Source organism: Coturnix japonica, chromosome 16 (genome assembly GCF_054131305.1).
Source record: "Coturnix japonica strain WE chromosome 16, WE-NBRP24, whole genome shotgun sequence".
NCBI lineage: Eukaryota > Metazoa > Chordata > Aves > Galliformes > Phasianidae > Coturnix > Coturnix japonica.
The window spans coordinates 1,235,299-1,260,278 of record NC_140678.1 but is presented as its reverse complement, the minus strand read 5'-3'; the positions used below and the strand labels follow the sequence as shown (position 1 = coordinate 1,260,278).

The following is a 24,980-nucleotide window of genomic DNA, read 5'->3' as shown; positions in this document are numbered from 1 at the left end:
GTTTGAGTAATTTTTTTTTTATTTTTTAAACTAAGGGCATTTTATAATTTATTTGAAGCAAATATCAAGTTTCTTCTGATCAGATATTTTTAACCTATGTCATACAATGCAATCTCAGTAAAATGCGCTCCAGGAAGTAAGCTGAATTTCCAATTCCATTTTGAATGCATTACTGATAAGTGATAATTTCACTGTCCTCTGTATAATCCTTTAAACAGGAAAGGTGATGGCTAAACAGTCTTCAAATATTTTATACCTGAAACACAGCAAAACATCCATAGAACAATAAAAACAACAAAGAGGCTCCAAGATATGAGTGCATTAAGATAGAATGTACCGAGCCACTAAAAAACCTCTGAAGAAAAGCATGCAACTAAATCCAAAAACATGAACCACAGGGAATAAAATAGTGATCTATCTCAATCCCTGTCTCTGTTTCTTGCAGCTCCCACTCGGCCACCAACCACACCAGCAGTCCTCGAGCGTTTCACCGTCAACTACACCATCACCAATCTCCCCTACGATTCCGACCTGGACATTCCACACTCGGCAAAGTTCAACACCTCCCAGAGAGTCATGACCACCTTGGTAGGTAGCATTCAACGGTGACAAGGCCAAAAGGAAAGCCTGACAACGGGGCTAAAATGCATCCAGGGTCACAAGAACGCTTCTCAACAGAAACCTTTCTCGTTGGCAGCTCAACCGCCTTCTGAAGGACACCAGCATTGGCCCCAGGTTCCTTGGATGTGCAACCACAGGCTTCAGGTACGTATGGGTTGGCATCCCTGTGTCCCCTGTCTAATGCCAGCACTCGGGCTCCAACACTACTGCTCTGACAACACCGAGACCTTCTCCCGGCTCTCATGCTCCATTACGACTTCATCCCTCGTGATGGCCGTGCTTTATGTTTTTAGGTCTGTGAGGCAAGGCGACAACACAGGCGTGGACCTCGTCTGCACCTACAGGAAGGAGCCCTCCAGCCCTGACTTGGACAGAGTGGGCCTCTACCACGAAGTGAGCAACAAGACCAGAGCCATTACGCGCCTGGGCCCCTACAGCCTGAACGCGACCAGCCTCTACGTCAACGGTGAACAAAGCCTCTCCTGCTGCCTCCCTCTGGCAGCCTCCTCTGGTCCTCCGCCTTCCCCTCACTGAGCACCAGCTCATGACTCTTCCTCTTCTTCCAGGCTACAACGAACAGCCAGTGACGCAGCCAGTGACGCCCAGTGAGTACCATGCAGGGACAGGATGCACCCAAAAGGCAACTGGTGCCTCGCGGGCCTCTCGTCCCATGTAGATGTGTCTCTGGGACTGAGCTTGTGATCCCCGCCACAAGTGCAGAACCAGCCAGGCTCTCGCATCATCATGAGGGCTGGGGAGGAGAAATAGCTGGCCAGGAACCACTGCCTTTGCCCTCCCTCAGCCTTCACTGCTCTCCTCCTGCACCGTTTCACTCCCCGTCTCTGCTTCTTGCAGCTCCCACTCAGCCACCAACCACACCGGCAGTCCTTGAGCGTTTCACCGTCAACTACACCATCACCAATCTCCCCTACGATTCCGACCTGGACATTCCACACTCGGCAAAGTTCAACACCACCCAGAGAGTCATGACCACCTTGGTAGGTAGCATTCAACGGTGACAAGGCCAAAAGGAAAGCCTGACAACGGGGCTAGAAAGTATCCAGGGTCACAAGAACGCTTCTCATCAGAAACCTTTCTCGTTGGCAGCTCAACCGCCTTCTGAAGGACACCAGCATTGGCCCCAGGTTCCTTGGATGTGCAACCACAGGCTTCAGGTACGTATGGGTTGGCACCCCTGTGTCCCCTGTCTAATGCCAGCACTCGGGCTCCCACAACACTACTGCTCTGACACCACCGAGACCTTCTCCCGGCTCTCATGCTCCATCACGACTTCATCCCTCGTGACCTCCCCTCACGGCCATCCCCCAATTCCTCGGGTCTTGCTGCTGGCCAAAGAATGACTCCAAAGTCTTCTCGTGCCAACGGCTTCCTGAAAAATCACCTAGCTTCCGTGGAGGCTTGAGTGGAAGAGAGCCCCAGTTTGGCCTGATGGGGGAATACCGATCCTGCCTTGGCAGAGACGCACACATTCGGAAGCAGCAAAGCCTGTCGACCACTGAGCAACGAGGTGCTGAAGCCAGGTGCTCAGGCCGTGCTTTATGTTTTTAGGTCTGTGAGGCAAGGCGACAACACAGGCGTGGACCTCATCTGCACCTACAGGAAGGAGCCCTCCAGCCCTGACTTGGACAGAGTGGGCCTCTACCACGAAGTGAGCAACAAGACCAGAGCCATCACGCGCCTGGGCCCCTACAGCCTGAACGCGACCAGCCTCTACGTCAACGGTGAACAAAGCCTCTCCTGCTGCCTCCCTCTGGCAGCCTCCTCTGGTCCTCCACCTTCCCCTCACTGAGCACCAGCTCATGACTCTTCCTCTTCTTCCAGGCTACAACGAACAGCCAGTGACGCAGCCAGTGACGCCCAGTGAGTACCATGCAGGGACAGGATGCACCCAAAAGGCAACTGGTGCCTTACGGGCCTCTCGTCCCATGCAGATGTGTCTCTGGGACTGAGCTTGTGATCCCCGCCACAAGTGCAGAACCAGCCAGGCTCTCGCATCATCATGAGGGCTGGGGAGGAGAAATAGCTGGCCAGGCACCACTGCCTTTGCCCTCCCTCAGCCTTCACTGCTCTCCTCCTGCACCGTTTCACTCCCCGTCTCTGCTTCTTGCAGCTCCCACTCGGCCACCAAACACACCGGCAGGCCTCGAGCGTTTCACCGTCAACTACACCATCACCAATCTCCCCTACGATTCCGACCTGGACATTCCACACTCGGCAAAGTTCAACACCAGCCAGAGAGTCATGACCACCTTGGTAGGTAGCATTCAACGGTGACAAGGCCAAAAGGAAAGCCTGACACCGGGGCTAGAAAGTATCCAGGGTCACAAGAATGCTTCTCATCAGAAGCCTTTCTTGTTGGCAGCTCAACCGCCTTCTGAAGGACACCAGCATTGGCCCCAGGTTCCTTGGATGTGCAACCACAGGCTTCAGGTACGTATGGGTTGGCACCCCTGTGTCCCCTGTCTAATGCCAGCACTCGGGCTCCCACAACACTACTGCTCTGACACCACCGAGACCTTCTCCCGGCTCTCATGCTCCATCACGACTTCATCCCTCGTGACCTCCCCTCACGGCCATCCCCTATTCCTCGGGTCTTGCTGCTGGCCAAAGAATGACTCCAAAGTCTTTTCGTGCCAACGGCTTCCTGAAAAATCACCTAGCTTCCGTGGAGGCTTGAGTGGAAGAGAGCCCCAGCTTGGCCTGATGGGGGAATACCAAGCATGCCTTGGCAGAGACGCACACATTCGGAAGCAGCAATGCCTGTCGACCACTGAGCAACGAGGTGCCGAAGCCAGATGCTCAAGCCATGCTTTATGTTTTTAGGTCTGTGAGGCAAGGCGACAACACAGGCGTGGACCTCGTCTGCACCTACAGGAAGGAGCCCTCCAGCCCTGACTTGGACAGAGTGGGCCTCTACCACGAAGTGAGCAACAAGACCAGAGCCATCACGCGCCTGGGCCCCTACAGCCTGAACGCGACCAGCCTCTACGTCAACGGTGAACAAAGCCTCTCCTGCTGCCTCCCTCTGGCAGCCTCCTCTGGTCCTCTGCCTTCCCCTCACTGAGCACCAGCTCATGACTCTTCCTCTTCTTCCAGGCTACAACGAACAGCCAGTGACGCAGCCAGTGACGCCCAGTGAGTACCATGCAGGGACAGGATGCACCCAAAAGGCAACTGGTGCCTCGCGGGCCTCTCGTCCCATGCAGATGTGTCTCTGGGACTGAGCTTGTGATCCCCGCCACAAGTACAGAACCAGCCAGGCTCTCCCATCATCATGAGGGCTGGGGAGGAGAAATAGCTGGCCAGGAACCACTGCCTTTGCCCTCCCTCAGCCTTCACTGCTCTCCTCCTGCACCGTTTCACTCCCCGTCTCTGCTTCTTGCAGCTCCCACTCGGCCACCAACCACACCGGCAGGCCTCGAGCGTTTCACTGTCAACTACACCATCACCAATCTCCCCTACGATTCTGACCTGGACATTCCACACTCGGCAAAGTTCAACACCACCCAGAGAGTCATGACCACCTTGGTAGGTAGCATTCAACGGTGACAAGGCCAAAAGGAAAGCCTGACAACGGGGCTAAAATGCATCCAGGGTCACAAGAACGCTTCTCATCAGAAACCTTTCTCGTTGTCAGCTCAACCGCCTTCTGAAGGACACCAGCATTGGCCCCAGGTTCCTTGGATGTGCAACCACAGGCTTCAGGTACGTATGGGTTGGCATCCCTGTGTCCCCTGTCTAATGCCAGCACTCGGGCTCCCACAACACTACTGCTCTGACAACACCGAGACCTTCTCCCGGCTCTCATGCTCCATCACGACTTCATCCCTCGTGATGGCCGTGCTTTATGTTTTTAGGTCTGTGAGGCAAGGCGACAACACAGGCGTGGACCTCGTCTGCACCTACAGGAAGGAGCCCTCCAGCCCTGACTTGGACAGAGTGGGCCTCTACCACGAAGTGAGCAACAAGACCAGAGCCATCACGCGCCTGGGCCCCTACAGCCTGAACGCGACCAGCCTCTACGTCAACGGTGAACAAAGCCTCTCCTGCTGCCTCCCTCTGGCAGCCTCCTCTGGCCCTCCGCCTTCCCCTCACTGAGCACCAGCTCATGACTCTTCCTCTTCTTCCAGGCTACAACGAACAGCCAGTGACGCAGCCAGTGACGCCCAGTGAGTACCATGCAGGGACAGGATGCACCCAAAAGGCAACTGGTGCCTCGCGGGCCTCTCGTCCCATGTAGATGTGTCTCTGGGACTGAGCTTGTGATCCCCGCCACAAGTGCAGAACCAGCCAGGCTCTCCCATCATCATGAGGGCTGGGGAGGAGAAATAGCTGGCCAGGAACCACTGCCTTTGCCCTCCCTCAGCCTTCACTGCTCTCCTCCTGCACCGTTTCACTCCCCGTCTCTGCTTCTTGCAGCTCCCACTCGGCCACCAACCACACCGGCAGGCCTCGAGCGTTTCACCGTCAACTACACCATCACCAATCTCCCCTACAATTCCGACCTGGACATTCCACACTCGGCAAAGTTCAACACCACCCAGAGAGTCATGACCACCTTGGTAGGTAGCATTCAACGGTGACAAGGCCAAAAGGAAAGCCTGACACCGGGGCTAGAAAGTATCCAGGGTCACAAGAACGCTTCTCATCAGAAACCTTTCTCGTTGGCAGCTCAACCGCCTTCTGAAGGACACCAGCATTGGCCCCAGGTTCCTTGGATGTGCAACCACAGGCTTCAGGTACGTATGGGTTGGCATCCCTGTGTCCCCTGTCTAATGCCAGCACTCGGGCTCCCACAACACTACTGCTCTGACAACACCGAGACCTTCTCCCGGCTCTCATGCTCCATCACGACTTCATCCAGCGTGATGGCCGTGCTTTATGTTTTTAGGTCTGTGAGGCAAGGCGACAACACAGGTGTGGACCTCGTCTGCACCTACAGGAAGGAGCCCTCCAGCCCTGACTTGGACAGAGTGGGCCTCTACCACGAAGTGAGCAACAAGACCAGAGCCATCACGCGCCTGGGCCCCTACAGCCTGAACGCGACCAGCCTCTACGTCAACGGTGAACAAAGCCTCTCCTGCTGCCTCCCTCTGGCAGCCTCCTCTGGCCCTCCGCCTTCCCCTCACTGAGCACCAGCTCATGACTCTTCCTCTTCTTCCAGGCTACAACGAACAGCCAGTGACGCAGCCAGTGACGCCCAGTGAGTACCATGCAGGGACAGGATGCACCCAAAAGGCAACTGGTGCCTCGCGGGCCTCTCGTCCCATGTAGATGTGTCTCTGGGACTGAGCTTGTGATCCCCGCCACAAGTGCAGAACCAGCCAGGCTCTCCCATCATCATGAGGGCTGGGGAGGAGAAATAGCTGGCCAGGAACCACTGCCTTTGCCCTCCCTCAGCCTTCACTGCTCTCCTCCTGCACCGTTTCACTCCCCGTTTCTGCTTCTTGCAGCTCCCACTCGGCCACCAACCACACCGGCAGGCCTCGAGCGTTTCACCGTCAACTACACCATCACCAATCTCCCCTACGATTCCGACCTGGACATTCCACACTCGGCAAAGTTCAACACCAGCCAGAGAGTCATGACCACCTTGGTAGGTAGCATTCAACGGTGACAAGGCCAAAAGGAAAGCCTGACACCGGGGCTAGAAAGTATCCAGGGTCACAAGAACGCTTCTCATCAGAAACCTTTCTCGTTGGCAGCTCAACCGCCTTCTGAAGGACACCAGCATTGGCCCCAGGTTCCTTGGATGTGCAACCACAGGCTTCAGGTACGTATGGGTTGGCATCCCTGTGTCCCCTGTCTAATGCCAGCACTCGGGCTCCCACAACACTACTGCTCTGACAACACCGAGACCTTCTCCCGGCTCTCATGCTCCATCACGACTTCATCCCTCGTGATGGCCGTGCTTTATGTTTTTAGGTCTGTGAGGCAAGGCGACAACACAGGCGTGGACCTCGTCTGCACCTACAGGAAGGAGCCCTCCAGCCCTGACTTGGACAGAGTGGGCCTCTACCACGAAGTGAGCAACAAGACCAGAGCCATCACGCGCCTGGGCCCCTACAGCCTGAACGCGACCAGCCTCTACGTCAACGGTGAACAAAGCCTCTCCTGCTGCCTCCCTCTGGCAGCCTCCTCTGGTCCTCCGCCTTCCCCTCACTGAGCACCAGCTCATGACTCTTCCTCTTCTTCCAGGCTACAACGAACAGCCAGTGACGCAGCCAGTGACGCCCAGTGAGTACCATGCAGGGACAGGATGCACCCAAAAGGCAACTGGTGCCTCGCGGGCCTCTCGTCCCATGTAGATGTGTCTCTGGGACTGAGCTTGTGATCCCCGCCACAAGTGCAGAACCAGCCAGGCTCTCGCATCATCATGAGGGCTGGGGAGGAGAAATAGCTGGCCAGGAACCACTGCCTTTGCCCTCCCTCAGCCTTCACTGCTCTCCTCCTGCACCGTTTCACTCCCCGTCTCTGCTTCTTGCAGCTCCCACTCGGCCACCAACCACACCGGCAGGCCTCGAGCGTTTCACCGTCAACTACACCATCACCAATCTCCCCTACAATTCCGACCTGGACATTCCACACTCGGCAAAGTTCAACACCACCCAGAGAGTCATGACCACCTTGGTAGGTAGCATTCAACGGTGACAAGGCCAAAAGGAAAGCCTGACACCGGGGCTAGAAAGTATCCAGGGTCACAAGAACGCTTCTCATCAGAAACCTTTCTCGTTGGCAGCTCAACCGCCTTCTGAAGGACACCAGCATTGGCCCCAGGTTCCTTGGATGTGCAACCACAGGCTTCAGGTACGTATGGGTTGGCATCACTGTGTCCCCTGTCTAATGCCAGCACTCGGGCTCCCACAACACTACTGCTCTGACAACACCGAGACCTTCTCCCGGCTCTCATGCTCCATCACGACTTCATCCAGCGTGATGGCCGTGCTTTATGTTTTTAGGTCTGTGAGGCAAGGCGACAACACAGGTGTGGACCTCGTCTGCACCTACAGGAAGGAGCCCTCCAGCCCTGACTTGGACAGAGTGGGCCTCTACCACGAAGTGAGCAACAAGACCAGAGCCATCACGCGCCTGGGCCCCTACAGCCTGAACGCGACCAGCCTCTACGTCAACGGTGAACAAAGCCTCTCCTGCTGCCTCCCTCTGGCAGCCTCCTCTGGTCCTCCACCTTCCCCTCACTGAGCACCAGCTCATGACTCTTCCTCTTCTTCCAGGCTACAACGAACAGCCAGTGACGCAGCCAGTGACGCCCAGTGAGTACCATGCAGGGACAGGATGCACCCAAAAGGCAACTGGTGCCTCGCGGGCCTCTCGTCCCATGTAGATGTGTCTCTGGGACTGAGCTTGTGATCCCCGCCACAAGTGCAGAACCAGCCAGGCTCTCCCATCATCATGAGGGCTGGGGAGGAGAAATAGCTGGCCAGGAACCACTGCCTTTGCCCTCCCTCAGCCTTCACTGCTCTCCTCCTGCACCGTTTCACTCCCCGTTTCTGCTTCTTGCAGCTCCCACTCGGCCACCAACCACACCGGCAGGCCTCGAGCGTTTCACCGTCAACTACACCATCACCAATCTCCCCTACGATTCCGACCTGGACATTCCACACTCGGCAAAGTTCAACACCAGCCAGAGAGTCATGACCACCTTGGTAGGTAGCATTCAACGGTGACAAGGCCAAAAGGAAAGCCTGACACCGGGGCTAGAAAGTATCCAGGGTCACAAGAACGCTTCTCATCAGAAACCTTTCTCGTTGGCAGCTCAACCGCCTTCTGAAGGACACCAGCATTGGCCCCAGGTTCCTTGGATGTGCAACCACAGGCTTCAGGTACGTATGGGTTGGCATCCCTGTGTCCCCTGTCTAATGCCAGCACTCGGGCTCCCACAACACTACTGCTCTGACAACACCGAGACCTTCTCCCGGCTCTCATGCTCCATCACGACTTCATCCCTCGTGATGGCCGTGCTTTATGTTTTTAGGTCTGTGAGGCAAGGCGACAACACAGGCGTGGACCTCGTCTGCACCTACAGGAAGGAGCCCTCCAGCCCTGACTTGGACAGAGTGGGCCTCTACCACGAAGTGAGCAACAAGACCAGAGCCATCACGCGCCTGGGCCCCTACAGCCTGAACGCGACCAGCCTCTACGTCAACGGTGAACAAAGCCTCTCCTGCTGCCTCCCTCTGGCAGCCTCCTCTGGTCCTCCGCCTTCCCCTCACTGAGCACCAGCTCATGACTCTTCCTCTTCTTCCAGGCTACAACGAACAGCCAGTGACGCAGCCAGTGACGCCCAGTGAGTACCATGCAGGGACAGGATGCACCCAAAAGGCAACTGGTGCCTCGCGGGCCTCTCGTCCCATGCAGATGTGTCTCTGGGACTGAGCTTGTGATCCCCGCCACAAGTACAGAACCAGCCAGGCTCTCCCATCATCATGAGGGCTGGGGAGGAGAAATAGCTGGCCAGGAACCACTGCCTTTGCCCTCCCTCAGCCTTCACTGCTCTCCTCCTGCACCGTTTCACTCCCCGTCTCTGCTTCTTGCAGCTCCCACTCGGCCACCAACCACACCGGCAGGCCTCGAGCATTTCACCGTCAACTACACCATCACCAATCTCCCCTACGATTCCGACCTGGACATTCCACACTCGGCAAAGTTCAACACCACCCAGAGAGTCATGACCACCTTGGTAGGTAGCATTCAACGGTGACAAGGCCAAAAGGAAAGCCTGACACCGGGGCTAGAAAGTATCCAGGGTCACAAGGACGCTTCTCATCAGAAACCTTTCTCGTTGGCAGCTCAACCGCCTTCTGAAGGACACCAGCATTGGCCCCAGGTTCCTTGGATGTGCAACCACAGGCTTCAGGTACGTATGGGTTGGCATCCCTGTGTCCCCTGTCTAATGCCAGCACTCGGGCTCCCACAACACTACTGCTCTGACAACACCGAGACCTTCTCCCGGCTCTCATGCTCCATCACGACTTCATCCCTCGTGATGGCCGTGCTTTATGTTTTTAGGTCTGTGAGGCAAGGCGACAACACAGGCGTGGACCTCGTCTGCACCTACAGGAAGGAGCCCTCCAGCCCTGACTTGGACAGAGTGGGCCTCTACCACGAAGTGAGCAACAAGACCAGAGCCATCACGCGCCTGGGCCCCTACAGCCTGAACGCGACCAGCCTCTACGTCAACGGTGAACAAAGCCTCTCCTGCTGCCTCCCTCTGGCAGCCTCCTCTGGCCCTCCGCCTTCCCCTCACTGAGCACCAGCTCATGACTCTTCCTCTTCTTCCAGGCTACAACGAACAGCCAGTGACGCAGCCAGTGACGCCCAGTGAGTACCATGCAGGGACAGGATGCACCCAAAAGGCAACTGGTGCCTCGCGGGCCTCTCGTCCCATGTAGATGTGTCTCTGGGACTGAGCTTGTGATCCCCGCCACAAGTGCAGAACCAGCCAGGCTCTCCCATCATCATGAGGGCTGGGGAGGAGAAATAGCTGGCCAGGAACCACTGCCTTTGCCCTCCCTCAGCCTTCACTGCTCTCCTCCTGCACCGTTTCACTCCCCGTCTCTGCTTCTTGCAGCTCCCACTCGGCCACCAACCACACCGGCAGGCCTCGAGCGTTTCACCGTCAACTACACCATCACCAATCTCCCCTACGATTCCGACCTGGACATTCCACACTCGGCAAAGTTCAACACCACCCAGAGAGTCATGACCACCTTGGTAGGTAGCATTCAACGGTGACAAGGCCAAAAGGAAAGCCTGACAACGGGGCTAGAAAGTATCCAGGGTCACAAGAACGCTTCTCATCAGAAACCTTTCTCGTTGGCAGCTCAACCGCCTTCTGAAGGACACCAGCATTGGCCCCAGGTTCCTTGGATGTGCAACCACAGGCTTCAGGTACGTATGGGTTGGCATCCCTGTGTCCCCTGTCTAATGCCAGCACTCGGGCTCCCACAACACTACTGCTCTGACAACACCGAGACCTTCTCCCGGCTCTCATGCTCCATCACGACTTCATCCAGCGTGATGGCCGTGCTTTATGTTTTTAGGTCTGTGAGGCAAGGCGACAACACAGGCGTGGACCTCGTCTGCACCTACAGGAAGGAGCCCTCCAGCCCTGACTTGGACAGAGTGGGCCTCTACCACGAAGTGAGCAACAAGACCAGAGCCATCACGCGCCTGGGCCCCTACAGCCTGAACGTGACCAGCCTCTACGTCAACGGTAAACAAAGCCTCTCCTGCTGCCTCCCTCTGGCAGCCTCCTCTGGTCCTCCGCCTTCCCCTCACTGAGCACCAGCTCATGACTCTTCCTCTTCTTCCAGGCTACAACGAACAGCCAGTGACGCAGCCAGTGACGCCCAGTGAGTACCATGCAGGGACAGGATGCACCCAAAAGGCAACTGGTGCCTCGCGGGCCTCTCGTCCCATGTAGATGTGTCTCTGGGACTGAGCTTGTGATCCCCGCCACAAGTGCAGAACCAGCCAGGCTCTCCCATCATCATGAGGGCTGGGGAGGAGAAATAGCTGGCCAGGAACCACTGCCTTTGCCCTCCCTCAGCCTTCACTGCTCTCCTCCTGCACCGTTTCACTCCCCGTCTCTGCTTCTTGCAGCTCCCACTCGGCCACCAACCACACCGGCAGGCCTCGAGCGTTTCACCGTCAACTACACCATCACCAATCTCCCCTACGATTCCGACCTGGACATTCCACACTCGGCAAAGTTCAACACCAGCCAGAGAGTCATGACCACCTTGGTAGGTAGCATTCAACGGTGACAAGGCCAAAAGGAAAGCCTGACAACGGGGCTAGAAAGTATCCAGGGTCACAAGAACGCTTCTCATCAGAAACCTTTCTCGTTGTCAGCTCAACCGCCTTCTGAAGGACACCAGCATTGGCCCCAGGTTCCTTGGATGTGCAACCACAGGCTTCAGGTACGTATGGGTTGGCATCCCTGTGTCCCCTGTCTAATGCCAGCACTCGGGCTCCCACAACACTACTGCTCTGACAACACCGAGACCTTCTCCCGGCTCTCATGCTCCATCACGACTTCATCCAGCGTGATGGCCGTGCTTTATGTTTTTAGGTCTGTGAGGCAAGGCGACAACACAGGCGTGGACCTCGTCTGCACCTACAGGAAGGAGCCCTCCAGCCCTGACTTGGACAGAGTGGGCCTCTACCACGAAGTGAGCAACAAGACCAGAGCCATCACGCGCCTGGGCCCCTACAGCCTGAACGCGACCAGCCTCTACGTCAACGGTGAACAAAGCCTCTCCTGCTGCCTCCCTCTGGCAGCCTCCTCTGGCCCTCCGCCTTCCCCTCACTGAGCACCAGCTCATGACTCTTCCTCTTCTTCCAGGCTACAACGAACAGCCAGTGACGCAGCCAGTGACGCCCAGTGAGTACCATGCAGGGACAGGATGCACCCAAAAGGCAACTGGTGCCTCGCGGGCCTCTCGTCCCATGTAGATGTGTCTCTGGGACTGAGCTTGTGATCCCCGCCACAAGTGCAGAACCAGCCAGGCTCTCCCATCATCATGAGGGCTGGGGAGGAGAAATAGCTGGCCAGGAACCACTGCCTTTGCCCTCCCTCAGCCTTCACTGCTCTCCTCCTGCACCGTTTCACTCCCCGTCTCTGCTTCTTGCAGCTCCCACTCGGCCACCAACCACACCGGCAGGCCTCGAGCGTTTCACCGTCAACTACACCATCACCAATCTCCCCTACGATTCCGACCTGGACATTCCACACTCGGCAAAGTTCAACACCAGCCAGAGAGTCATGACCACCTTGGTAGGTAGCATTCAACGGTGACAAGGCCAAAAGGAAAGCCTGACACCGGGGCTAGAAAGTATCCAGGGTCACAAGAACGCTTCTCATCAGAAACCTTTCTCGTTGGCAGCTCAACCGCCTTCTGAAGGACACCAGCATTGGCCCCAGGTTCCTTGGATGTGCAACCACAGGCTTCAGGTACGTATGGGTTGGCATCCCTGTGTCCCCTGTCTAATGCCAGCACTCGGGCTCCCACAACACTACTGCTCTGACAACACCGAGACCTTCTCCCGGCTCTCATGCTCCATCACGACTTCATCCCTCGTGATGGCCGTGCTTTATGATTTTAGGTCTGTGAGGCAAGGCGACAACACAGGCGTGGACCTCGTCTGCACCTACAGGAAGGAGCCCTCCAGCCCTGACTTGGACAGAGTGGGCCTCTACCACGAAGTGAGCAACAAGACCAGAGCCATCACGCGCCTGGGCCCCTACAGCCTGAACGCGACCAGCCTCTACGTCAACGGTGAACAAAGCCTCTCCTGCTGCCTCCCTCTGGCAGCCTCCTCTGGTCCTCCGCCTTCCTCTCACTGAGCACCAGCTCATGACTCTTCCTCTTCTTCCAGGCTACAACGAACAGCCAGTGACGCAGCCAGTGATGCCCAGTGAGTACCATGCAGGGACAGGATGCACCCAAAAGGCAACTGGTGCCTCGCGGGCCTCTCGTCCCATGCAGATGTGTCTCTGGGACTGAGCTTGTGATCCCCGCCACAAGTGCAGAACCAGCCAGGCTCTCCCATCATCATGTGGGCTGGGGAGGAGAAATAGCTGGCCAGGAACCACTGCCTTTGCCCTCCCTCAGCCTTCACTGCTCTCCTCCTGCACCGTTTCACTCCCCGTCTCTGCTTCTTGCAGCTCCCACTCGGCCACCAACCACACCGGCAGGCCTCGAGCGTTTCACCGTCAACTACACCATCACCAATCTCCCCTACGATTCCGACCTGGACATTCCACACTCGGCAAAGTTCAACACCACCCAGAGAGTCATGACCACCTTGGTAGGTAGCATTCAACGGTGACAAGGCCAAAAGGAAAGCCTGACACCGGGGCTAGAAAGTATCCAGGGTCACAAGAACGCTTCTCATCAGAAACCTTTCTCGTTGGCAGCTCAACCGCCTTCTGAAGGACACCAGCATTGGCCCCAGGTTCCTTGGATGTGCAACCACAGGCTTCAGGTACGTATGGGTTGGCATCCCTGTGTCCCCTGTCTAATGCCAGCACTCGGGCTCCCACAACACTACTGCTCTGACAACACCGAGACCTTCTCCCGGCTCTCATGCTCCATCACGACTTCATCCAGCGTGATGGCCGTGCTTTATGTTTTTAGGTCTGTGAGGCAAGGCGACAACACAGGCGTGGACCTCGTCTGCACCTACAGGAAGGAGCCCTCCAGCCCTGACTTGGACAGAGTGGGCCTCTACCACGAAGTGAGCAACAAGACCAGAGCCATCACGCGCCTGGGCCCCTACAGCCTGAACGTGACCAGCCTCTACGTCAACGGTAAACAAAGCCTCTCCTGCTGCCTCCCTCTGGCAGCCTCCTCTGGTCCTCCGCCTTCCCCTCACTGAGCACCAGCTCATGACTCTTCCTCTTCTTCCAGGCTACAACGAACAGCCAGTGACGCAGCCAGTGACGCCCAGTGAGTACCATGCAGGGACAGGATGCACCCAAAAGGCAACTGGTGCCTCGCGGGCCTCTCGTCCCATGTAGATGTGTCTCTGGGACTGAGCTTGTGATCCCCGCCACAAGTGCAGAACCAGCCAGGCTCTCCCATCATCATGAGGGCTGGGGAGGAGAAATAGCTGGCCAGGAACCACTGCCTTTGCCCTCCCTCAGCCTTCACTGCTCTCCTCCTGCACCGTTTCACTCCCCGTCTCTGCTTCTTGCAGCTCCCACTCGGCCACCAACCACACCGGCAGGCCTCGAGCGTTTCACCGTCAACTACACCATCACCAATCTCCCCTACGATTCCGACCTGGACATTCCACACTCTGCAAAGTTCAACACCACCCAGAGAGTCATGACCACCTTGGTAGGTAGCATTCAACGGTGACAAGGCCAAAAGGAAAGCCTGACACCGGGGCTAGAAAGTATCCAGGGTCACAAGAACGCTTCTCATCAGAAACCTTTCTCGTTGGCAGCTCAACCGCCTTCTGAAGGACACCAGCATTGGCCCCAGGTTCCTTGGATGTGCAACCACAGGCTTCAGGTACGTATGGGTTGGCATCCCTGTGTCCCCTGTCTAATGCCAGCACTCGGGCTCCCACAACACTACTGCTCTGACAACACCGAGACCTTCTCCCGGCTCTCATGCTCCATCACGACTTCATCCCTCGTGATGGCCGTGCTTTATGTTTTTAGGTCTGTGAGGCAAGGCGACAACACAGGCGTGGACCTCGTCTGCACCTACAGGAAGGAGCCCTCCAGCCCTGACTTGGACAGAGTGGGCCTCTACCACGAAGTGAGCAACAAGACCAGAGCCATCACGCGCCTGGGCCCCTACAGCCTGAACGCGACCAGCCTCTACGTCAACGGTGAACAAAGCCTCTCCTGCTGCCTCCCTCTGGCAGCCTCCTCTGGTCCTCCGCCTTCCCCTCACTGAGCACCAGCTCATGACTCTTCCTCTTCTTCCAGGCTACAACGAACAGCCAGTGACGCAGCCAGTGACGCCCAGTGAGTACCATGCAGGGACAGGATGCACCCAAAAGGCAACTGGTGCCTCGCGGGCCTCTCGTCCCATGCAGATGTGTCTCTGGGACTGAGCTTGTGATCCCCGCCACAAGTACAGAACCAGCCAGGCTCTCCCATCATCATGAGGGCTGGGGAGGAGAAATAGCTGGCCAGGAACCACTGCCTTTGCCCTCCCTCAGCCTTCACTGCTCTCCTCCTGCACCGTTTCACTCCCCGTCTCTGCTTCTTGCAGCTCCCACTCGGCCACCAACCACACCGGCAGGCCTCGAGCGTTTCACCGTCAACTACACCATCACCAATCTCCCCTACGATTCCGACCTGGACATTCCACACTCTGCAAAGTTCAACACCACCCAGAGAGTCATGACCACCTTGGTAGGTAGCATTCAACAGTGACAAGGCCAAAAGGAAAGCCTGACACCGGGGCTAGAAAGTATCCAGGGTCACAAGAACGCTTCTCATCAGAAACCTTTCTCGTTGGCAGCTCAACCGCCTTCTGAAGGACACCAGCATTGGCCCCAGGTTCCTTGGATGTGCAACCACAGGCTTCAGGTACGTATGGGTTGGCATCCCTGTGTCCCCTGTCTAATGCCAGCACTCGGGCTCCCACAACACTACTGCTCTGACAACACCGAGACCTTCTCCCGGCTCTCATGCTCCATCACGACTTCATCCCTCGTGATGGCCGTGCTTTATGATTTTAGGTCTGTGAGGCAAGGCGACAACACAGGCGTGGACCTCGTCTGCACCTACAGGAAGGAGCCCTCCAGCCCTGACTTGGACAGAGTGGGCCTCTACCACGAAGTGAGCAACAAGACCAGAGCCATCACGCGCCTGGGCCCCTACAGCCTGAACGCGACCAGCCTCTACGTCAACGGTGAACAAAGCCTCTCCTGCTGCCTCCCTCTGGCAGCCTCCTCTGGTCCTCCGCCTTCCCCTCACTGAGCACCAGCTCATGACTCTTCCTCTTCTTCCAGGCTACAACGAACAGCCAGTGACGCAGCCAGTGACGCCCAGTGAGTACCATGCAGGGACAGGATGCACCCAAAAGGCAACTGGTGCCTCGCGGGCCTCTCGTCCCATGTAGATGTGTCTCTGGGACTGAGCTTGTGATCCCCGCCACAAGTGCAGAACCAGCCAGGCTCTCCCATCATCATGAGGGCTGGGGAGGAGAAATAGCTGGCCAGGAACCACTGCCTTTGCCCTCCCTCAGCCTTCACTGCTCTCCTCCTGCACCGTTTCACTCCCCGTCTCTGCTTCTTGCAGCTCCCACTCGGCCACCAACCACACCGGCAGGCCTCGAGCGTTTCACCGTCAACTACACCATCACCAATCTCCCCTACGATTCCGACCTGGACATTCCACACTCTGCAAAGTTCAACACCACCCAGAGAGTCATGACCACCTTGGTAGGTAGCATTCAACAGTGACAAGGCCAAAAGGAAAGCCTGACACCGGGGCTAGAAAGTATCCAGGGTCACAAGAACGCTTCTCATCAGAAACCTTTCTCGTTGGCAGCTCAACCGCCTTCTGAAGGACACCAGCATTGGCCCCAGGTTCCTTGGATGTGCAACCACAGGCTTCAGGTACGTATGGGTTGGCATCCCTGTGTCCCCTGTCTAATGCCAGCACTCGGGCTCCCACAACACTACTGCTCTGACAACACCGAGACCTTCTCCCGGCTCTCATGCTCCATCACGACTTCATCCCTCGTGATGGCCGTGCTTTATGTTTTTAGGTCTGTGAGGCAAGGCGACAACACAGGCGTGGACCTCGTCTGCACCTACAGGAAGGAGCCCTCCAGCCCTGACTTGGACAGAGTGGGCCTCTACCACGAAGTGAGCAACAAGACCAGAGCCATCACGCGCCTGGGCCCCTACAGCCTGAACGCGACCAGCCTCTACGTCAACGGTGAACAAAGCCTCTCCTGCTGCCTCCCTCTGGCAGCCTCCTCTGGTCCTCCGCCTTCCCCTCACTGAGCACCAGCTCATGACTCTTCCTCTTCTTCCAGGCTACAACGAACAGCCAGTGACGCAGCCAGTGACGCCCAGTGAGTACCATGCAGGGACAGGATGCACCCAAAAGGCAACTGGTGCCTCGCGGGCCTCTCGTCCCATGTAGATGTGTCTCTGGGACTGAGCTTGTGATCCCCGCCACAAGTGCAGAACCAGCCAGGCTCTCCCATCATCATGAGGGCTGGGGAGGAGAAATAGCTGGCCAGTCACCACGGCCTTTGCCCTCTCTCAGCCTTCACTGCTCTCCTCCTGCACCGTTTCACTCCCCGTTTCTGCTTCTTGCAGCTCCCACTCGGCCACCAACCACACCGGCAGGCCTCGAGCATTTCACCGTCAACTACACCATCACCAATCTCCCCTACGACTCCGACCTGGACATTCCACACTCGGCAAAGTTCAACACCACCCAGAGAGTCATGACCACCTTGGTAGGTAGCATTCAACGGTGACAAGGCCAAAAGGAAAGCCTGACAACGGGGCTAAAATGCATCCAGGGTCACAAGAACGCTTCTCATCAGAAACCTTTCTCGTTGGCAGCTCAACCGCCTTCTGAAGGACACCAGCATCGGCCCCAGGTTCCTTGGATGCGCAACCACAGGCTTCAGGTACGTATGGGTTGCGCATCCCTGTGTCCCCTGTCTAATGCCAGCACTCGGGCTCCCACAACACTACTGCTCTGACAACACCGAGACCTTCTCCCGGCTCTCATGCTCCATCACGACTTCATCCCTCGTGACCTCTCCTCACGGCCATCCCCCTATTCCTCGTGTCTTGCTGCTGGCTAAAGAATGACTCCAAAGTCTTCTCGTGCCAACGGCTTCCTGAAAAATCACCTAGCTTCCGTGGAGGCTTGAGTGGAAGACAGCCCCAGCTTGGCCTGATGGGGGAATACCGAGCATGCCTTGGCGGAGACGCACACATTCGGAAACAGCAAAATCTGTCGACCACTGAGCAACGAGTTGCCGAAGCCATGTGCTCAGGCATGGATTTGCATTTCTAGGTCCGTGAGGCAAGGCGACAACACAGGCGTGGACCTCGTCTGCACCTACAGGAAGGAGCCCTCCAGCCCTGACTTGGACAGAGTGGGCCTCTACCACGAAGTGAGCAACAAGACCAGAGCCATCACGCGCCTGGGCCCCTACAGCCTGATCGCGACCAGCCTCTACATCAACGGTGAATGTCTTCTTCTGTGTTTCTACGTTTTTATCACAATTTGTATTTATTTTTGTGCATCTCATTTTTTCATCTCAATTTTAGGATTCATTTTGTTCTTGCTTTTTTTTATTTTTTTTCCTTTTGCTCAAGGAAGAATTTATTAGATTCACACCCTCAGGGACTGGTTCTGGTGATTCATTCTTGAATCATCCGTTGAATTATCTCCTCTTTCATTCTCTAAGTGTATAGTTCACTCACATTATATTTCTCTTGCATTTCCTTTTCAGGTTATAATGAACCACTCCAGAGATCACGTAAGTGCTTTGCTAAAAATAGTTTCCTTGACAGGAACATTTCTTGAAGTTTGAAAGGATTCTGAGTGTCTTTGAAACTAAGTATAGCTTTTTCTACATTAAAATAATAATCCTTCTCCCATTTCATTACAGATCTGAGCATAACTTCTGCTCCAAGCTCAAGAACCAGCCATTTCACAGTTAATTTCACCTTGACCAACCTCCAGTACACTGCAGATCTGGATGCACCCAGTTCCCGCAGATTCATTTCTACAGAGAAAGTTATCAAACATTATGTAAGTCTGGCTCTGGCCTTGCCCATTTTGAGTTATGGTGATGATCTGGTCTGTGTTAAACTCAGGATATGCTTTCAAGTTCTCAAATTTACTTAATTACTGTTGTTTTGAATAGATTGACCCTCTGTTCAAAAGAAGCAGCATAGGCTCTGTCTACACAGGATGTAAAGTAATGAGATTTAGGTAAGATTCTTGAAAGTTCAATTATCTATTTGTCCTTTCTCACGCAACTTAACTTGCATAAGTTACTACACGTGCTAAATCCAGAAAACAGAAGCCAGTGGCAACTTCTTTCCTAGTCACAAATTTATTGATGGTAAAAATCAGTTTGTTATCTAAATGCTGCTGCCACAGCTCTCCATATTCCACTGAAAGATATCATGAGTTCAGCTGTGCCATTATTCATAGTCATACACAGGGTGTTCTGTAAGCATCAGCAGCATCCTAAACAACATGTCTGATGTTTTCACTTAGGTCTGGGAGACGCAGGGGTGACACAGGTGTGGATGCTGTCTGCAGCTACATAAACAACATCAGCACGGCCAGGTTTGACAGAGAAACAGTTTATCATGAGCTGAACACCATGACAAATGGCACCACCAGACTAGGGCACTACAGCCTAGAGAAGAACAGTCTGTACATTAATGGTAAGCATGCAAAAGCAGTAAAAAGCAATGATTATGGTGTCACTTGGAGAGCACTCCTCATTCTTCCACTCCATCGGGGCTCGAGTACTAATGAACTTTTCCCTTTGGTTTGTTGAGAATCAGTATGTTTTAGTATTAAGGCAATAAATAAATAAATAAAAAGCCAGCATGTTGTTCCTCATCTAAGAGCACTTACAGCCCTTAAATCATATAAATTCCTGCACAACATCATTGTTGCATCATATGAACTAAACGGGGATGTACCAATATTGGTTTTGTGGTGTGCATAGACTTGCTGTAAAAATAAAAGCACTCTACCTTTTTTTTTTAAAATGTAGGTTTCCATATCACAGACACAGCTCCCACCAAAAAGCCTGCCTTGAATAAAGCCCCCATAACAGGATACAAACTGAGCTTTAGAATAGTCAACGAAAACTTAACTAACACAGACTCTCAATCTCCAGAATACAAAGCAGCACTGGAAAGCATCAATAAAAAGGTAAGGAGATGCAGTTCAAATATAACCATATTTCTACTGGTCAACTTTTGCAGCAACTACTGCATGTTTAATTAAACTACTGTTTGATTAAAAAACAAAACAAACAAACAAAAAAAGCCACCACAGGCTACAGGCCCTCCTTCTGCTCTAAAGCATCTACCAGAGGTCCAGAACTCATTATTGAACACAAGATTTTTCTTTCTTTCAGATGAACCAATTATACCGTCAGAGTAACTTACGAGACCAATTCCTAAACTGCAGTATCACAAGACTAAGGTCTGTAATAGAACCCTATTTTAAAAGGTTTAAAAGATTGCAACGCCCTGGTACTGTTCCGTAGCAGCCAAGTGCAGAATTTCACCTGTCCTTAACAGTTTTGTTCATGCCTCATCAGCTTCCTAGAATTCATCACTTTGAATTCTTCCTAGCTGATGTGAACTCAGATTCAAGATTTTTGTAGGGTACCCCCAGACCAGTATTTACTAATTGCCATCTGCAATTTTACCACAATGGCTAAGTTTTTAACTCAGGACCTCTGTTTCTGTCCATAGGGCTGGATCCATAGTGGTTGACTGCAATTGCTTCTTCCAGCAAAAGCCCAGCATCAACAGGGCCGTGGTTGAAAGGGCTTTTCAGAATGGGACTACAAATACAACCGGACTATGGCTGGGGAGCAGCTACCAGTTGCAAGAATTCTCAGTAAATGGTACATACAGTTCAAATCTCAGCCACCCTTTTTCCACCCAGATCAACCCACTGCCATAGAATTCCCCATTCTCTTCTCTAACTCAGGGAGAAGTCTATTACTAAGCTGAACTACTGAACTGAGGTCACAGTTGAGCCATGTTTTTTGACCCACTCAGTCTAATCCTTTAGTCTTCAATTGCTCCTGTGACTATTCAATGCTAATCAAGAAAAAAAAAAAATATGAAGAGATGACTAATTACCATAACTTCAAGCAGTGAGGAATAAACCTACTTTTATCCATATGTACAAATCCAAAAGAACTAACTAGCTTAGCACTTTGCTGAAAGATTGATATTTCAAAGGGTAGTTTGGGAATTTGCTGTCAGATGCCAGTGTAACTCACTTTCTATTAACCTGTTAGGACTTCATCACATATATCCAATTAAGCATTCCAACCACCGATTGGCAGAAGAACCTCCATTTCTCTTTGCCAGAATTTGTCCTAACCCTTTCTCTCACTTTCCAGGCTTGGAACTAGCAATTGAAGCAGAACCTGACAAAACACCTCTCAAGTCTGAGAAAGAAAGCTTCAGATTAAAATTCGGAATCACCAACCTTCCATACTCCTCAGAACTGCAGGACTCCAAGTCACAGATGTACCAAGAGAGCAAAGAGAAAATTGAGAAAGAGGTAAGTTCCAAGCTATTGCTCGGAATGACTTCCCTGTCCAGATTAAAGATGCATTAAATTTACTCATTTTCCTCAATTGTTCCATTTCTTCCCATCAGCTCAATGTATTCAGAAGCAGCAGCATGAAGAACTACTTCACTGGCTGTACTGTGGAAAGCTTTGGGTATGACCTACTTTGGAAGTGCTTTCATTTTGTTCATAAAGAGTATTTAAGCAGAAATGGCATTCAGATCCACAGCCACGGTGTTTACACGTCACTGCCAACATCTGTGCTCTTGATGACACATAAAACATGCTCATTCTCTCATTAGGCTTATTCAAATAAGCTAAAAATTAAACATATTTACAAATGGTCATGATAACTGACTGCCCTGAGATCTAAATTTACTTTATCTTCTCCACCACCTCTTTGGAGAAACAAACAAAACAAAACATGAGCTGTTTTTTCTTAGAAATGCCTGGGATTGAGTCATTGGGTGGATTTCACAAGGCTGCGGAGATGGTGGGGTCCCCATCCCTGGAGGTGCTCAAGAAATGTGGAGGTGTGGCACCAAGGGATGACTGTCCCATAACAATTATTCTGGTTTTCATACTCCAGGTCAGTCTATAGGAAACCTTACACAAGCATCACCTCTGTCTGCAAATTCACACACGACCTCTACTCAAGGCCTTTACAAAAGCAAGAGGTGTACAAGGAGCTGCAACGCTTGACTGACGGGTTCACCAAGCTGGGCCCCACCTATGAGCTGGATACGCAGAGTTTAATGGTTGAAGGCAAGTGCTCCCAAGATGACTTTGCAGGAACTTTTGTTACTTTTGTTTTTGTCACCTCTGTAGTGCTCTGTTTCTCAACTGTCCCACCCTTTCTTTTTCCAGATTACTCTTCGCTCACAACAGCAGAACAGGAGTCCAAAAGATATGGTGAGTGTTTTTGTTGTTAGAGTGATTCATCCTAAAACCACCAAACACTTGAGCTACAGTAAAGTAACACCGCTTACTCTGAATGGAGTTAAGACCTGTGGAAAAGCCCAGAAATCCAGGAGTCTTAGGAGACAAACAGCATTGTGAGCCCAGCCATAGTTTCACTACCAACAGTAAACAGGAAAAAGAAGTACTCGGAAAACGTTGCTTTTCTTTTCACCATCAACAGCTAACTACAGTTAGTTTTGCTGGCACTGAGCCCTGTCCTCACCCTCGAGGGGTCCAGGAGATAACTTTGTCTCTCTGAACACCCCAGAAACCATCTGTGGGCTCCACAGCACCCTGAGTTGCATTTGAAGTTGTACCTCCCTGGACCATCATTCCATTTGATTTGGGTTTTTGTACACCCTTACCATTCTTAACACCATCAAGGCATATTTGTTCTGTGGCCAAGGAGGGCTAGAAGCAGCCGTCCAGTGATTTTGCCTCACCTGTCTGTCTATATAGTACTTCCAAACTGCCCCAGGGCAAGATCTCTTTCTGTCCCGGGTAAAACAACTAAGTGTCCAAAAAAACTGATGTGTTCCTATTTTGCCTCTGCAGAGCTTCAATTCTGGGCAATAATCCTCATCTGTGTTTTTGCCCTGCTTGGGTTCATTCTCCTCCTGTTGTTATGTTTCCTGGTAAGTGGTCCTTTTGCTCTCCTACCTCACTTTTGGCTATAGCAGAGCCCAGTCATCTGAGTTGCTGCAGGAGGAACTGTCAGACAGCCACATGGTGGGAGCACAACCCCAGCACGCACAGCCACAGCAAACTCCCTGCCAAATCCTCCTCCAGTTACTGCCTGGCTTCTCAAACTTGTGCATATGAGTGTGGGGAAGGATATTTACAGCTTGCTAAACAGATTTCTAGGGAAGGAGGCAGTAGATCACATATGAGATCCAGAGTCTTCTGCAGAAAGACAAATAAAAAGCCAAAAAGGTGCAAGCAGGTTGAATGGAGGATCTCCTACAACACCTCTCTTCAACCTCAGCCCTGTTCAGAATCATCAAGTTACTGATAAATGAATATAGCAGAAATTACCTACAGGTAATCAGATACAGAATTTTGTTCTCAGTTTTCCTAACGCATCCTGTAGCAGCACTGCTGGATTGCATTCCAGCTGCATCCCTTTGGAAACAGCAGAGCAGATCCTTCTTGATCACTGATCCTTATTTAATAGGAGACAGTGTCTTAATAGTATAGTTTCATCTGCAGCTCTGTTTGCTTTGCTCAGTCTGCAGAGAACATGGATTCCTGCCCTTGGAGGTTCAGGAGTAAAAAATTAGTCAGCAGGACTGCAAGAGGAAAAGGCTCAGATTTAAAACTAGGGACTGTGTGGGCTTCTGCCTTGGCAAGTGGCTCCTTCACCAGCTCCCTCCATCTGTCACACAGAGGACATCTCACACCAGGGTGGTTTGGGACTGTTCAGTGAAATTTGCCTTTTGCAAACTTCTTTCCTTTTTTTTTGCCATTAACATTATTCCTTTCCCACCAGATTGTCGTTTGCCTAAGGAGAAAGTCAAATCTGTACCAGGTTCAACAGAGCACGTACGGTGTGTTCTTCCCACATCTGGGCACAAAAGTCCATTGACAGAACAGATGAAGTATTGTTTTCACAGACCTGTTCATCCATTCATGAAGGAAAAATAATGTTTACGAGTACTAGAAAAAATGTTTCTTTAATAAATTATGTTTAGCATTTTCTCTTGTCTTGGGGTAAACCTTCACACTCTTACCACAACTATTTTCATACGATGCCAACAACAGAGTTCCATCCCAAGGCAGAAAATGCATTTGTCCCACCCAGATCTCCAATTGAGCATCCCATAATATAGGGCCTGATGTTATAATCCCATAATATAGGGCCTGTTTTTATGGAGACTGGGAGTCTTCCTGCCCTTATAACCACAGCAGTGCCCATAAGCTCAGCACACCTCAACTTGCTGCAGAGCACAGGGGGAGGCAGTGCTGATCTCTAGGTAATTATTTGATGCTATCATTAGACTGTGCTGAAAGTGAAAGCACTAGAGTTAATGAAACCACGATTAGTCATTAATCCTTCCACTGCAGGCAGCGTTTCCATGCAAACTGCCCTTTTACTTTCAAAGGAAACCTCCTCAGGGCAGGGTGGACCGGTTCACCTACCAGGTCAGGTTCCTCAATGAAGAGCCTGAGGAATAGAAATCTTTTTTGCATGATCAAACAAAGGTTTTCAAGCACCCGGGATTATGTCAGCATCACCAGCTTAAAAGCCTTCTACGGCTGCTTGTGAAAGACTTCACAGGTTTCCATGCCACCCACATGTGACAGCAGCAACAACATCAATGCTGTGAGCAAAGCTGGGGCTGGAAAGTCCTTTTAAGGCTCTATCCCACATCTTCCTTATGACTGTCCCATGTCACTCCCTCTTACCCAATGAGATACAAAGGAATGCAAATGGGGGGGGACAGCACAGGGTGTAGAGATGCAACAGCCAACATGCACCACGCTGCTATTTTGTGGAGCCATTTCCTAGAGGTGTTGAGATGTCCCTTATTATCCTTTCCCCCCACCCTGCTCTATAAGA

The 24,980-nt window shown here is 52.9% G+C and overlaps 1 protein-coding gene across 1 annotated transcript in view; it reads left to right on the top strand.

Moving 5' to 3' along the window:
* Nucleotides 1–24,118, top strand: part of MUC16 (mucin 16, cell surface associated) — a 56,965-nt gene extending 32,847 nt beyond the window's left edge. Inside the window, 80 exon segments of the mRNA XM_085517667.1 lie at nt 446–588; nt 698–765; nt 915–1,087; nt 1,188–1,226; nt 1,477–1,619; nt 1,729–1,796; nt 2,191–2,363; nt 2,464–2,502; nt 2,753–2,895; nt 3,005–3,072; nt 3,466–3,638; nt 3,739–3,777; nt 4,028–4,170; nt 4,280–4,347; nt 4,500–4,672; nt 4,773–4,811; nt 5,062–5,204; nt 5,314–5,381; nt 5,534–5,706; nt 5,807–5,845; nt 6,096–6,238; nt 6,348–6,415; nt 6,568–6,740; nt 6,841–6,879; nt 7,130–7,272; nt 7,382–7,449; nt 7,602–7,774; nt 7,875–7,913; nt 8,164–8,306; nt 8,416–8,483; nt 8,636–8,808; nt 8,909–8,947; nt 9,198–9,340; nt 9,450–9,517; nt 9,670–9,842; nt 9,943–9,981; nt 10,232–10,374; nt 10,484–10,551; nt 10,704–10,876; nt 10,977–11,015; nt 11,266–11,408; nt 11,518–11,585; nt 11,738–11,910; nt 12,011–12,049; nt 12,300–12,442; nt 12,552–12,619; nt 12,772–12,944; nt 13,045–13,082; nt 13,084–13,476; nt 13,586–13,653; nt 13,806–13,978; nt 14,079–14,117; nt 14,368–14,510; nt 14,620–14,687; nt 14,840–15,012; nt 15,113–15,151; nt 15,402–15,544; nt 15,654–15,721; nt 15,874–16,046; nt 16,147–16,185; nt 16,436–16,578; nt 16,688–16,755; nt 16,908–17,080; nt 17,181–17,219; nt 17,470–17,612; nt 17,722–17,789; nt 18,185–18,357; nt 18,627–18,653; nt 18,786–18,928; nt 19,044–19,111; nt 19,403–19,575; nt 19,914–20,074; nt 20,283–20,350; nt 20,626–20,780; nt 21,288–21,451; nt 21,550–21,614; nt 22,050–22,225; nt 22,328–22,372; nt 22,976–23,055; nt 23,910–24,118. Coding sequence (XP_085373793.1) covers nt 446–588; nt 698–765; nt 915–1,087; nt 1,188–1,226; nt 1,477–1,619; nt 1,729–1,796; nt 2,191–2,363; nt 2,464–2,502; nt 2,753–2,895; nt 3,005–3,072; nt 3,466–3,638; nt 3,739–3,777; nt 4,028–4,170; nt 4,280–4,347; nt 4,500–4,672; nt 4,773–4,811; nt 5,062–5,204; nt 5,314–5,381; nt 5,534–5,706; nt 5,807–5,845; nt 6,096–6,238; nt 6,348–6,415; nt 6,568–6,740; nt 6,841–6,879; nt 7,130–7,272; nt 7,382–7,449; nt 7,602–7,774; nt 7,875–7,913; nt 8,164–8,306; nt 8,416–8,483; nt 8,636–8,808; nt 8,909–8,947; nt 9,198–9,340; nt 9,450–9,517; nt 9,670–9,842; nt 9,943–9,981; nt 10,232–10,374; nt 10,484–10,551; nt 10,704–10,876; nt 10,977–11,015; nt 11,266–11,408; nt 11,518–11,585; nt 11,738–11,910; nt 12,011–12,049; nt 12,300–12,442; nt 12,552–12,619; nt 12,772–12,944; nt 13,045–13,082; nt 13,084–13,476; nt 13,586–13,653; nt 13,806–13,978; nt 14,079–14,117; nt 14,368–14,510; nt 14,620–14,687; nt 14,840–15,012; nt 15,113–15,151; nt 15,402–15,544; nt 15,654–15,721; nt 15,874–16,046; nt 16,147–16,185; nt 16,436–16,578; nt 16,688–16,755; nt 16,908–17,080; nt 17,181–17,219; nt 17,470–17,612; nt 17,722–17,789; nt 18,185–18,357; nt 18,627–18,653; nt 18,786–18,928; nt 19,044–19,111; nt 19,403–19,575; nt 19,914–20,074; nt 20,283–20,350; nt 20,626–20,780; nt 21,288–21,451; nt 21,550–21,614; nt 22,050–22,225; nt 22,328–22,372; nt 22,976–23,055; nt 23,910–24,005 — 8,822 coding nt within the window. The 3' untranslated portion in view covers nt 24,006–24,118.
* The last annotated feature ends 862 nt before the right edge of the window (nt 24,119–24,980 follow it).